Source organism: Schistosoma haematobium, chromosome ZW, assembly GCF_000699445.3.
Source record: "Schistosoma haematobium chromosome ZW, whole genome shotgun sequence".
Classification (NCBI taxonomy): Eukaryota; Metazoa; Platyhelminthes; class Trematoda; order Strigeidida; family Schistosomatidae; genus Schistosoma; species Schistosoma haematobium.
Genome location: NC_067195.1, coordinates 76,508,557 through 76,521,661, shown reverse-complemented (window position 1 = coordinate 76,521,661; position 13,105 = coordinate 76,508,557). Strand labels below are relative to the sequence as shown.

Below are 13,105 nucleotides of genomic sequence, written 5' to 3'. Positions count from 1 at the left end.
TATCCCTGTTGGAATCTTCACAAAATCATGATACACATATTCATTTCTAATCACCTTCGTATTTATAAGTATGTCTATATACATTATAACTTTGATTTTGAAATATTACAGGTTGTAAGGAGCTGAGATCGTAGCGAAATAAGATGAATTCACACTATTCTGCATCAATCTTTTTTTGCTATCTACAATGCAAACTATTATTTGATTTCTTGCAAATGGTTTTGCTAAAATCACGGCCATAGATGCAGCCGTTCTTTGAATAGATTCCCTAAAGCCAACTTGTAAATGATGAATATATATATATATATATATATATATATATATATATATATATATATATATATATATATTAGTTTTAAGTGAAGGGTTTCAGTCGTTGAAAACTCTTTAAAAGGAATAGAATATACATAGATATCCTGAATTTAAAATTCGTTAAGTACTTTATCAGCCTCTACAGAAAACAATGGTTCGTCCTGTATTACAGAAAACCAATGTTTTGATGTTGCATTCGTTCAAATAAGTACAGACTTCTTAAGAAAGAATATATGGTCTCCTGTTAAAGTGCATTACTCGTCATGTTATATGGAAATCTGTCGTGCACACAGAAATTAACAGTTTAATGAATAATTTCAATCACATTGCTTCATAAATTAAGTTGATCATCGACCAGTAAAATCATTACAAATTCATGTTAACTTCAGAACAGTTTATTAAATTACAGTACAAGATATCTCATCTTACACTTACAGTTACAATGTGAAGTATTCGAATAGCCACGTTTTAAAATGGTTGCCTAATATAGTAAAAGTTTGTTGTTAATTTTCTAGAAACTTTAACTTATTGCTTCAAATAAGTGAATGATCAAAATGTATCTCTACGACTTTAATGCAATGACCCGACTGACTGACTGACTTAATGCAATGATGTTACTCCTTATTTTTTGGTTTGAACAGTAAAATTATTGTGACTTGAAGTCAGGTTTGAAGATTATTTCATTCATTAGGATTGTAAGTATGAAATCATTCGAATTCTCTTAAACAACAGCCGACATATTTACATACAACTGAGAAAAAGCGAAAACTATACAACTTAACAATATATATATGCATATCTGACATCATATTTCCGGAATAAAGAAAATCAGAAAAATGGGAAACTTGTTAACATGTCATGTAAAGTATCTGTACAGTTTTCTGTTTATATTTAAAGATTATATTGTAATGATGAACAGCAGCTGATACAACAAACATGATCAATAAAATAAGTTTCCACATCATATGAATTAAAGAAATTATGGTATAAAACCTAGTTGTTCTTTTGTACACACATCGGAAGTAATTGAGTTTTATTCGAACAGTAAAAGTGATATCTTTTTCTTGACTTACCATCAAGTAATGAGACTACAGATGAGACAACCAATATTGATAACGTAAATTATATCCATTAGATATTTGACCAAATCATACAGTTAGAATGTAAAACAACTAACGTTTAAAGAATTCGTGAAATATTCCCATATTGTGAGTAGCTATCATGATTAATTTCTGAAAGGCTTTTTTGTTGAACTTTCAGTTTCAAATTGTGACTGTTAATTATTTGGATAATCAAATGTATTGTTTTAGCGAACAACTGAAAACCCGTCAAAAAATCACGTACATCCTACAACAAGAGACAGTATAAAACAGTACCACAATTGATACAAGCAACTCATATTACACTTCTAGTTGGAAGGGTTATGAAAGACATAAGACTAGACCGTAGGAAATAACCGATAATCCGAACGATAAACATGGATTTTCAAATGACAGTTGTGCGCCATTTGATTAAAAAAATAACCAATTAAACTAAATTTAGTTTAGTGAACGATGAGAAACTGAATCCGACCATCTCAGAAGACAAGATACTGCTCTTAAATCTTGGACGCTTAGACTGATTTAAAGTGAAAATCCCAAAAAATATGGCCGAAAATGGAGCTAAACTTTCTACATCGACACACTCTCATGAAGCTCCATCCTTAAAGGCTCTACCAAACGGATTATACTTACTGCTTCCTATTGGAAAGGAATCTCCGCACAAATGATAAGACAAAACTAGGAGGAGGAACATAGACTACCACTAAATATGTAGCTTCTGTCAAACTCCTGCGACAGACGTATTAGTAGCTGAAAATCTAGATGGACGTTCTGGGTTCTACGCATTAGTAATAGTTTGGGTAGCCAATTAGAATTCTTCGATTACAAGTGGGATAAAAGTGGTTGTCTTCTGCATATTTCCCATGAACATAACCTACTTTCTAACGAAAAACAAAATCACAGTTGTTATTATCGGAGCACAACTTACCGTCCTCTTTTCTTAATTGCATCTGCAAATTTACGGAATCAGTGGCACGATATTAAAACCTGTAAAATTGAGAAGGCTGGTTTCAATGAGATAAAAATCATAGAAGACGCTTCAAATGTCCGATGGAGTAATTCAAATGGATCGTTGCTCTACAAATTTTGACCAGATCATCCTACACTTTTTTCCGTCACTGTTTTCTAATTTTTATCAACATTATCACTCCAATTTGTACGATATAACTTGTTAATGTTTTTCTACACGAAGCATTTCTTGTACGATAAGTAAATAACCATGAATAAATGTATAAATTCTCTCCTTACCCCTTACATTAAAAAAGACACTTATGGTATTAATTTTCTGATAAAGAACAAAGTAAATAAATCCACTAACTTTACTAAATTGTTGTTAGATATTTATCTTTGAGGGAACAGATAATACATATGTTGTATAGATAATTTCATAAGGTTATTCATAAGTATCCATTTGAAAGTTTGTAATTTTAAAAAAGAGGAAAATAAATTTAAAGTAAAAAAAAGCTTTTCTTTCAAAGTTTTCTCGTTCTTTTTTTCTACTTCATATAATTTGAAACAACTCTTATTATATCAGAAGAGATAATCAGAAAAAAACTGTATGCGTATATAATTGCTGAACATAATAATACAAATTAAATTGTTAGTAGGAAACATATTTGTTCATTTGAGAATACGTCTCTTTGAAATTAGTAAGTATCAAATTAATGTATTTTGAAGAAAGGAAAGTTTATAAAAGAAAATACTACAAGAAAAGAAGAAAAAAGGTAACTGATAAGAATAATTCAACACATAATTATCCTTTCTGATACTGATATTATTGTTGTTTTATAAAATACAAAGCCACAATTCCGCAGTGCTTTCCATGATGGACATATATGTATATATTCGTGAACATCAGATAAGAGAGCGGTAAAATCCCAATAATAATAATGATAATATCAGAATGAAATGAATTGACAATACGAAACAGAGAACAACTAAAGTGATAACATCTAAATAAAAATATCAAGATAACACTTAGAGAGTGGAAAAAATGACTAACTCTATCTATGAAGAGGATAAAATAAACATTGTTAAATGAAAATAATGAAATCAATTTTTTTTTTCAAAAAAAAAAGAGGGGGAAACACAAAATGCTGTTTTCATTGTTCAATAATTATCAAATTATAGTTAAAGATTTTTATGTAATATATGTAGATGCAATAATTTACATTTTTGATTTATAATTAGGACGATGATGAGAATGAAGCGTTGATGATCGATCACCAACTGTGTCATTATTAACAACAAACATATCAGATGATAATGATGAAACAGTAGATGAATCTAATGAAGATACAATTTTAAATGCTTTAGCTGGTAATATAAGTCGTAGAAAATAGTCGAAAATAATCAATCCAATTAAAACTATATGAATACAAAAATAAATACTGGACCAATAAGCAATGGTAGTCTCCCAGTCTAATAATAAAAACCCCATACAACAATATTCAAAGACACGCATTTTTAATAACCATGAAATAAATGATACACTACCAGTTGGTAGACTATTTGCGCATAAATTCATTAAATTTTTTAGACTTGTCTCACCAACTAATGCAAGTGGGATGACCAGAAAGGATAAATAATAACCTGCATGTAAACCATGCCAATAGGCACTAACCATCATTGTCCATAATGTCCTGTAGAAATTTACATAATAAAAAGAATGAATGAAAAGAATAATTGACACAGGCATTATATATCAAAAAAAAAACAAGACTAAATGGTGTCCAAATCGTTAGATTGTTGAATAATAATTTTGGACCACAACCAAAAAGCTTTATATAAATGGTAGAAATTATCAATCCCTAACAGGTCTAGACACCCCATCAATTATTTTGGTTCGTGTGATTAAACAGTACTATTAAGCCTTAATAGAACATATGACTTATTCGCAAAGCATAATGAATTCATTAAGAAGAAAATTCCAAACAAATTACTAATACAAAATACTCGGGCATCGATTGAGTTCCTTAATTGATAAGGGATTAAAAAATAGAATGAATCGCCCAAATGAATCACTTGCCGTATATTTCGTGAAGCTTTGCAACGTCTATAAAAATAATTGGCCAACCAAAATTGCACCGAACAATTCCACGATTTCATCGATTCACGTACTGTAGGAGCGAATTCACATCCCCATATACTTAAGTTGGATATTGTATTATAATTATATATTACATTTGTCTCTGACTTCATTTCAAAATTCGGTTTATTTTTTAGTGTGGAATGAATAACAGAATTGACAGGGTCAGAAGTTTGATGACGATGAAGATGATTGGACTGGTTTATAACGCTGTTTAATTTCACATCATTGGCTGCCTGTTGTTCCATGTATCTAATGTGACAATTCGCAATATAATAAAATTAAATAAACAATAGTTTAAATTGTTCTTTTGAATTCAAACAAATGTTTATCAATGTAAAATCGTTAAGTTTGAATGATTCAGTTACTGAGGTGTGACCAGTGTTGACAGGTAAAACGCTTACAATGAAATTCTAAAACCGAGAATTTAATACCAGAGGAAGACTGGAAATACGAACACTAACTCTTACAAAAACGAAACTGTTGTAGTAAACAACAGAATAATGGATTGCCGAAGTCCTGAATTCAATGTTCAATAATCACTGAAAACTTTTTAAGACCAATTAGTTATGAACTGGGTGATTTTTAATTATGCTCACTTTTGTCTCATAGATTCATTTCTAGGAGAGAGGGTTTATTTATTTATTTGAACACACAAATACTGATACAAGGGGGCACCAAATACATATGCGCCACATAAATCATTCTATTTGTGAAGGCTGTGATACTGCCAAGGTGCCCAAACCGAAGCAGGTGGTTTTCTTAGGGGGCCACACCCGGAACCTTCGACCTGAAGGGCTGATCCACAAGGCAGTGGAGTACCGTAAGGAGATGCAATCCCATGGTAGCCGGTGAGCAACGATCGGTTCATACGCCATTTTTTCCTTCAGGATACTGGAGCCCTTGTGCACCATTGGTTTGGAATCAGGGTTTTCCAACTCCCGTGGGTGGGTTCTCCATGTCCACCAACACGGTTAAAGCGCCAGACATTCGATTTTCGTCCTCTCAATTTCGTAAACAACAGTAATGCAACGAGAAGGCAGTGAGTAGGACTTCTCTGGTATAGGCTATATACGCGTGGCCATGTGGGAGCATTTCGAGAGGGAGAACGGACTCTCTCCACTATCGGCCGTACCAGGGCATTTGGGGGGTGAACAATAACATTGTGACTATCCGAATGATTGTTCACTCATTTTAATTGTAAATCAACTAGACGTTCCCAGTGGATATAACAAGATAAGATGGTAAGAGAACAGAACGAACACTATGTCTTACTCATTGTGAAGATTCATTTCGGTAATCTCAGACGATATTGGTACGATTAATACGATACTGAAATAGAGGCACTTTAGTGTGATAACGCAATCTTTCTGATCGGTTGACCAAGGTTTACTATAAAAATGTGTGGAAGCACAATTGTGTATACGAATAATGTTCATTACACAATACAAACACAGTTAAAACGTCATATTAAGGTCGGTAGACGAACATCCAGTGCATTCAACCGGGAGTGCTTCAAAACAGGTTACAAGGTTAGTTGAAATGAAACGATTGTCATTACTGAAACTGACTAAGGTAATACATCAGTGGTCATGAACAAAAACGACTATGAAGAAAAAGCTACTAATCGTTTATCAACGGGACTATATTTAAAGATCGATTCGAAAAATGTTCAAGTGTTTAAAAATAAAGTTGCATCAGAGACAAGTGCACTTCTGAAAGAACTAAAGCAATGGGATCTTCAGTATCTCTGATTGTTACAAATTTATTTGTCCCACAGTGAGTCGCTTATTTTTGCCAGCACTATCAACCCATGCACGTGGCTCAAATATAAAGATGACACATTTGTCATTATTAAAAATAATCTTCTCAGAAATTTCTCCAAACACATAAACACGCTCTCAAAACATATCAAATTCACTTTCGAAAAGGAAGACGAATATAATGAACTACTATTCTCAGACTGTCTAGTTAAAAGGAATTCCAATGGTAGTCTAAATCTAGCTATATACCGAAAACCAACAAATTCAAATCGGTATATTGATGTTAACTGTGCGCACTCATCCAGTGAGAAAATTCCCCTAGCCCTAAATCTTTTCAGAAGAGCGACCAAGATCATTACCTTAGAAGACAAGCTGAGAGAAAAAGAGAATATAATAAACATCTTACGATTAACTTTTCTAAAAATATTCCTAAAAACATATTAAAACAAAACTATCCTTCTGTAAAAATCAATCCTGATGAAGGATCTTGGATTGGTACTGTGGTTTTACCTTACCGCCAAAGTATGACGGAATAATTACAACGGATATCAAAAACATACAGAATTAAAGCTTTCTATTAGACAACTAACATTCTAAGAAACGCTTTATTTGAGTTAAAGAAAAAATTCCGTTCACCTCCACACAAAATTGTCTACAGATTAGGTTGTGCCGATTGCGAGGCGTTCTACATTGAAGAGTTCCCCTGAGATCTCGACTCGTGCCAAGGGATACTCAAGTTACATAGAAAGGCTTAATAATCCTGTAGAACTGTGAACTTTACGGGTTAAATCATCAATAGCAGTACATAATATTTCCAATAATCACCAAGTTGACATTACAAATATCAAAATAACCCAGGTTTTCCCAAATATAAAGAGAGGCGAGTAGCTAAAGCGTTTCACATAATGCTAAATCCCTCCGTCCTTAATAGGAAAGGCCTGAATATTGATCCAACCTGAACTATTTGTCCAAACAATTACATTTGATCTTATTTATTTTCCACACAATCTCAACCTCACCACTTCATATTACAAATGTATACATTTTTCATACCCAAATCCTGACGTACAAATTAATGGTGATATGCCATACAAATTCACCTTGACTAAGAATAAATTGACTTCGACATATTCAGACCTATTATGAGTTTAATTGTAATAGAAATATTCTGCATTGTTTTCTTTGTACTATTTATACTTGTAGTAATTTATTTCGGTTATTTACTTTGAAGAAGTGGCCTACATTAAGCCACGAAACGTCAGAAATACAATTTTTCTACTCATTGAGATATGACAAAAAATATATTTATTGTTGAAGTCTAAAATCTACTTAAGTGGTTAGTTTAAGTAATATCAACATGATCATTTAATTGCAAAACACACATCGTGAAAACGGGCAGAAACATGATAGTTTTTTAATGATCATTGACGAACAAAGATTATCAGACGCACCTGGTGGGCTCGTAGATGTACACTACTGAGCAATCCTAAACTAGGGTAAAGCAGTTGATCAATAGTCTCTAGTTTTTAATGTTACCCTATGTGAAGTCAATTTATAACGAATATAAATGAAACATGTATTTTGTGTAAATTCCAATAAAGAAAGCAAAAAAATCCCCCATTAACTTACAAATCTAATGCATGTAGATTAGTTGGTCCTTCACCTTTTTCAGGTTCAGATAATTTAGGATATGCACCTAAACGAGCGGATATACACACGCACTCAGACATTTTCCAAGCAAAATAAATTCGCATTCGGAAGGTAAAGAAAATAACCATCATATAAAAAAATCGATACAGGAAATGTCGATCATAGAATTCTGCAGTGCGTACATACTGAAAATAATGGTGTAAAAATGGGTTAGGATTAAAAAAGTTATACAGACATGTCAGACAGTATCCCTACTGAATATATAAAACGATAAAATATAAAGCTTTGAGTGGTATAATTATGGATATGATTTATACACTATAAGGAATATTGAGTGTTTTTAGACAGGATAAAGTTAACGCATTACCTTTGTATACATAGATAATTAAAACACGTTCGCAGTTAATTCCCTAACACCTAGAGTTAAGATTTGTCTTTTATTTGGTCGGCAAATTTTACATTTTTATAAAATCCAACAAGTATGACGTTTCAAATAGCATGAAGTAGTGAACAGGTTTAACTACAGGGAGGCTTATTGTTAAACCATAAGCTAATGTAGATAAGCTTTGAAGAAGCTGTAGGTATGTAAATGAGAGAAGTGCACTAAACACACACACACCTCAACTTACTAGATACTTCTTGTCCTCTAATGGATGGAGCCGTGGATTAGTAGTGAGATAAATCGATTCTCGACTACTGGACTGATATGTCAAACTTCGCACTATCTATTTCAGAGTTTGGATAGCCAAATAATATCATCAAATCATAAACAAAAAATACGGCCTAAACCATGCCTCATGAACCTTTGTTTAGTCACAGAGTTGCACCACTTTATGGCGAATAAGATGTTTATGTCATTATTATGTAAAACCTTATCAGTGAGATAGCAAATATAATCGGCGATCGTATATCGTAACACTAAACACTTACATCAACAGTATAAAAGTGAGAAAGTATTAAATAAGCTACACCGAATGGAGGTGCTTCTTGAAGGTGTTGAAGAAGAGGTTCTTCTGCAGTTATTACGGTTTCAGAATCCCGATTGCAAAAGTCTTCAAACGTTTTCAGATTGTAATATGGACCTAAAACAAATATAACGAGTTTCGTAAAGTGTTTCTTGGAAATAATACAAACATATATGCTAAAATTTCCTAAGATATTGCAGTGCGAGACCGAGGATATTCGGTTTGATTCCCGCATACGCGGTCGTAAACACGTACTACTGAGGAGTCTCGCACTGGGACGAAGTGACTGTTTAGTGCTTCCAGATTTCTAGTGGTGGTTCAACTGAGATCGCTTCATTAATTCGACGAAATACAACATCATACTGGTAAATTCGGTACTAATTTTATACTCACTTTCCGTATCCACAACTTTCGAACTTGAATCTATAGGATATGTTCCATTAGTTCAAGATAACCGGTATTATTAACACACGGCATCTGTTTGAGTCAATTCATCGACGTCCATTAGTTTCATTTGGTCATTAATACCTCAACTTGGAAGAATCTCAAGAAATTAGGTGCTTAATAGTTGGTAGATTACAATATCACAATACATCCAAGCTTGTGCATTAAATACTTATACAGCGGCTCGTCTTTGGTGGAAATTCGACTGTATCTAAACGTTTTCGAGTCACTGTCCGGTTGAAAATTGCATTAAATACTTCTTGTACAAGAGCTAGAAATATTGAGCATACGCCTAGATTGAACGTCAGTAATTAATAAACCGGTGATCCAGTGGTCAATAGTAAAGTTCCTAAAATACTAAGTTCTACACTAACAATATATAAAAGTGGTTGGCTTAGCAGAAGCGTGCATATGAACATTAGAACTGAAAAACCGAGAAACACGTTTTATCATATTTATGCTAAATTTAATTAAGCACAAATAAAACTTCTTACCTGTAAACAAACCAATATAGCAATAGGCATACAACATAATCATCAGTGGAGAAGGCTCGATACATTTATATTTTTTTAGAAGTTCAAGTTTGCTTTTATCCTGTGGGTGCAAATCAGAATTTTGTAATTGATCGTTTATTCGCCAACTATCACTTATTTCAAATGATGCACCTATTAACTGATTATAAATCAATAAACACATGAAAATACGTACACGTAAGGTCAATAAAAGCTGCACAATATTTGCGACAGGAGTAACCTGAGAGAATCCGAAATAGTGACAAGTTCGAAAAAATCCCAAATAACCAAAGCACCATGCAACAGCTACGTAATGCAAAAATCTTAAGATAATAATTATTATCAAGATTAAACGGCCTACCTTGCAGGAAAAAGAATAAAGGCCAATGTGAATACAGACGATGTCAGGAGTGAATGCCATACAGCTTGTCCCGCAAAACAGAAAAACATAAGAAACCCTACAACAGCCGCGAACCAAGGTCGATATTTCCCACATTTTTGGACTAATGGCCCAGTAACCAGGGACAATATAAGTATTATTGTATATATCATATCGTCTTGTGTCATGGTTTATTTACTAGAGCGATTTATGAACATTGACAAATCGAAATGTATTGAAGGTAACTGAAAAAAAAAATAATGAAATGAAAAGGGATAAAAACAAATGATTAATTAAAATAACTTTTGTTTAATGTGGGACAAGCAACTTTACACTGCATTAATAATTTACACACAGGATACTAAAGACAGCGATAGAGAAAGTAAGGTAGCTACTGATTGCATTTGATGTCAGTCCTGTAAAAATAGGATCTACCTTCACTAAGTACCAAGACTTTGAACATAAGAGAAGTAATACAATATAGAGAATCTTTAAAAAACATTGTATGGATGGAAAGCAGAAAATGTTAAAATCAAATTTTTTTTATGTGACATTGTTAATTGCAATACTAGTCAATGATCCTCCTTCCATGTTGTGGGCAGCCGGGAAGGAACATCAGCCCTCATACGCGTAACAGCACACGAGACCAAGTTAGTCACATTCAAATCCTTCCTACACCCCCCAATACCTCTCTTATCTCCACGACTAATCCTTCTCACGTCCCTTTATCACCTCGCACCGCTAGGGCAAACGATTCGAGTGGGCGGAACGTTATTCCTGGCCTCCTGAAACCACGCTTTAAACTACACGTAGGAGCTTTTAACGTCCAAACACTGTGCCAAATAGGACAACGGACTTTCTTAGATAGGACTTTAGAATCTCGAGCCATCGATGTGTGCTGCGTCTCCAAAACGCGCATACAGGATCCGAGTAGCGTCATTCATTTGACATCACCATGTCAAAATAAAGAATCAACTCGATTCACACTTCGTGTATCTGGAAGCCCTGATGCTGCTTCTCGTGGCCTCGCCGGCGTAGGTATGGCATTGAGTCCTAGGGCAGAACTAGCTCTCTTAGACTGGATCCCAGTAGACAATCATCTGTGCGCTGTTCGACTAAACGGAACAGTAAGGACTCGGAAAGATAGAGACACTCGTCGTTGCCTCTTTGTCGTCTCTGCAGCAGCCCAACCTTCTTTTGCAATGAGATTTGTCAAGCAAGATAGGCTTTTCCGAAAACCATGTTGTGCCCTAGAGAAAAGATTATGCCCTTCAACATAGTTTAGAACGGATATCCGAATGATTTTCTCTATCAGTTTTACAACTGCACTAGTTAAGCAAACAGGTCTATAGTTACTAACTAAATCCCTACTCTCAGCATTATACACCGGACTTATTATAGCGTCTTTCCAGTCTCTAGGCAGTCTGGACTGTCTTAGAGACATGTCAAATAGTATCGTTAATGGTTCAGCAATTTCATCTGATATGGCTTTCATAATCCTAGGATGAATATCATCATGACCACTGGACTTATCAGGTTTGAGATGCTAAAGTAGCCTTAAAACAGTACCTTTCTTAATGACTACAGGATCCATCAGCGAGCCGTCACGTTCACGATGAATCGTTGGTTGTTCCTCATTACCGACAGAAAATACTTTACTAAAATATTCCGATAAAGCTTCAGCCTTTTCGGCATCATTTTCTGCCAAGATTAACGGATTTTCTTGTATCAAAAGTGATGAAATCCCATCGCTTCTTTGAGTTCGCCTTTTTATATACGAGAATAACCGTTTCGGACTATATATCTAGAATCCCTAACCAATTGTTTTTCGTATGACAGTCTAGTCTTACTTATTAAGGCTTTACACGTATTCCTAATCTTACAATAACTGGATCTGTATTGTTCTAAGCCAGTAGAGATGAACAAATTCCAGTGCTTCTTCCTTTCCCTAAGAAGTTTCCTGACTGGTTTAGTTATCCATGGTGGACTGTTATTTAGTCTTCGTGGCACTAGGCACGGTATGAACGAGGACGTAACTAGACTAAACTTACCTTTAAATACAGACCATACTTCTTCAACTGATAAGCTAATATCTACAAACCAACCCGTCTTAGCAGAGCATTCCTGAATGGCTGATGTTAGTTTTCCATACATTTGGGAGAGTTGTAACCTTATCGTATAACATGTCCCTAGTTCTAAACGCGAATGACAAAACAGCGTGGTCGCTATTCACTAACGGTGGAAGAATATTTGGGTCGACAACAGATCTCCAATGTTGTTTAGCGGACGATGTAAAAATGGTGTACTGTAGATGAAATAGTCCCTCAAACTTACTTTTGTACTACTCAACTAGTCTCATAATTAATGATAATTTACAAGACTTCCTATGGTCACTGAAAAACATCTAGTTTGTAACACCAGCTTCCAAAAATTGAGAATACAAAAAACCTCCCCCAGGTCGTTGCTCTATTCATGTTCTCCTTTTGCTTAGTAATGGTGTTATGAGGGAGGAAAAAGTAAAAAAAGACAAAAGAAACGAAAAGAAAATGTTAAAACCTGCATGACACCACGGACGACTGAATTACCGCCTTTGAAATAAATCAGACGAATTCACAAATTAACAATGCACTCTTGATTTAATGCATTATAACAACTCCAAGAATCGTGAAACACAAACAATTTCATAACCGTTTTGTGAGTTAACCTCACCATAATGTGTTAAACAACTGTTCATCATTAGTGGTTTCAGTTTACTTGTCGGATTTAATGTAATGAACTTGGAATAATTACACACCACATCAGAAGGGTAGGACCAGTTAGATGTCACTGAGTCCCAGCATCAGCCTCTTACTAATGGTTGCGTTTCTTACAGTCTCTAAGCCTTTGCCACAC

At 34.2% G+C, this 13,105-nt stretch overlaps 1 protein-coding gene across 1 annotated transcript; it reads right to left on the bottom strand.

Moving 5' to 3' along the window:
• Positions 1–375: 375 nt before the first annotated feature.
• MBOAT7 (Lysophospholipid acyltransferase 7) lies at positions 376–12,819 on the bottom strand. The gene is made up of 6 exons (XM_051212337.1): positions 10,196–12,819; positions 10,031–10,157; positions 9,817–9,994; positions 8,844–8,995; positions 7,893–8,098; positions 376–4,752 (listed from the first exon to the last, which is right to left on the bottom strand). Exons 1-6 carry the CDS (start codon positions 10,399–10,401, stop codon positions 4,266–4,268), a joined length of 1,356 nt encoding a protein of 451 aa, XP_051072513.1. The 5' UTR covers positions 10,402–12,819; the 3' UTR covers positions 376–4,265.
• Positions 12,820–13,105: the final 286 nt, after the last annotated feature.

Bases quoted from the DNA above. Each gene is read 5' to 3' on its own strand.
- MBOAT7 (XM_051212337.1), bottom strand. From the start codon at position 10,401: ATGACACAAGACGATATGATATATACAATAATACTTATATTGTCCCTG. The intron at 10,158-10,195 runs GTAGGCCGTTTA...TATTATCTTAAG, and splicing joins TTTATTCTTTTTCCTGCAAG to ATTTTTGCATTACGTAGCTG. The intron at 4,753-7,892 runs GTAAGTTAATGG...TTGTCACATTAG, and splicing joins AATCTACATGCATTAGATTT to ATACATGGAACAACAGGCAG.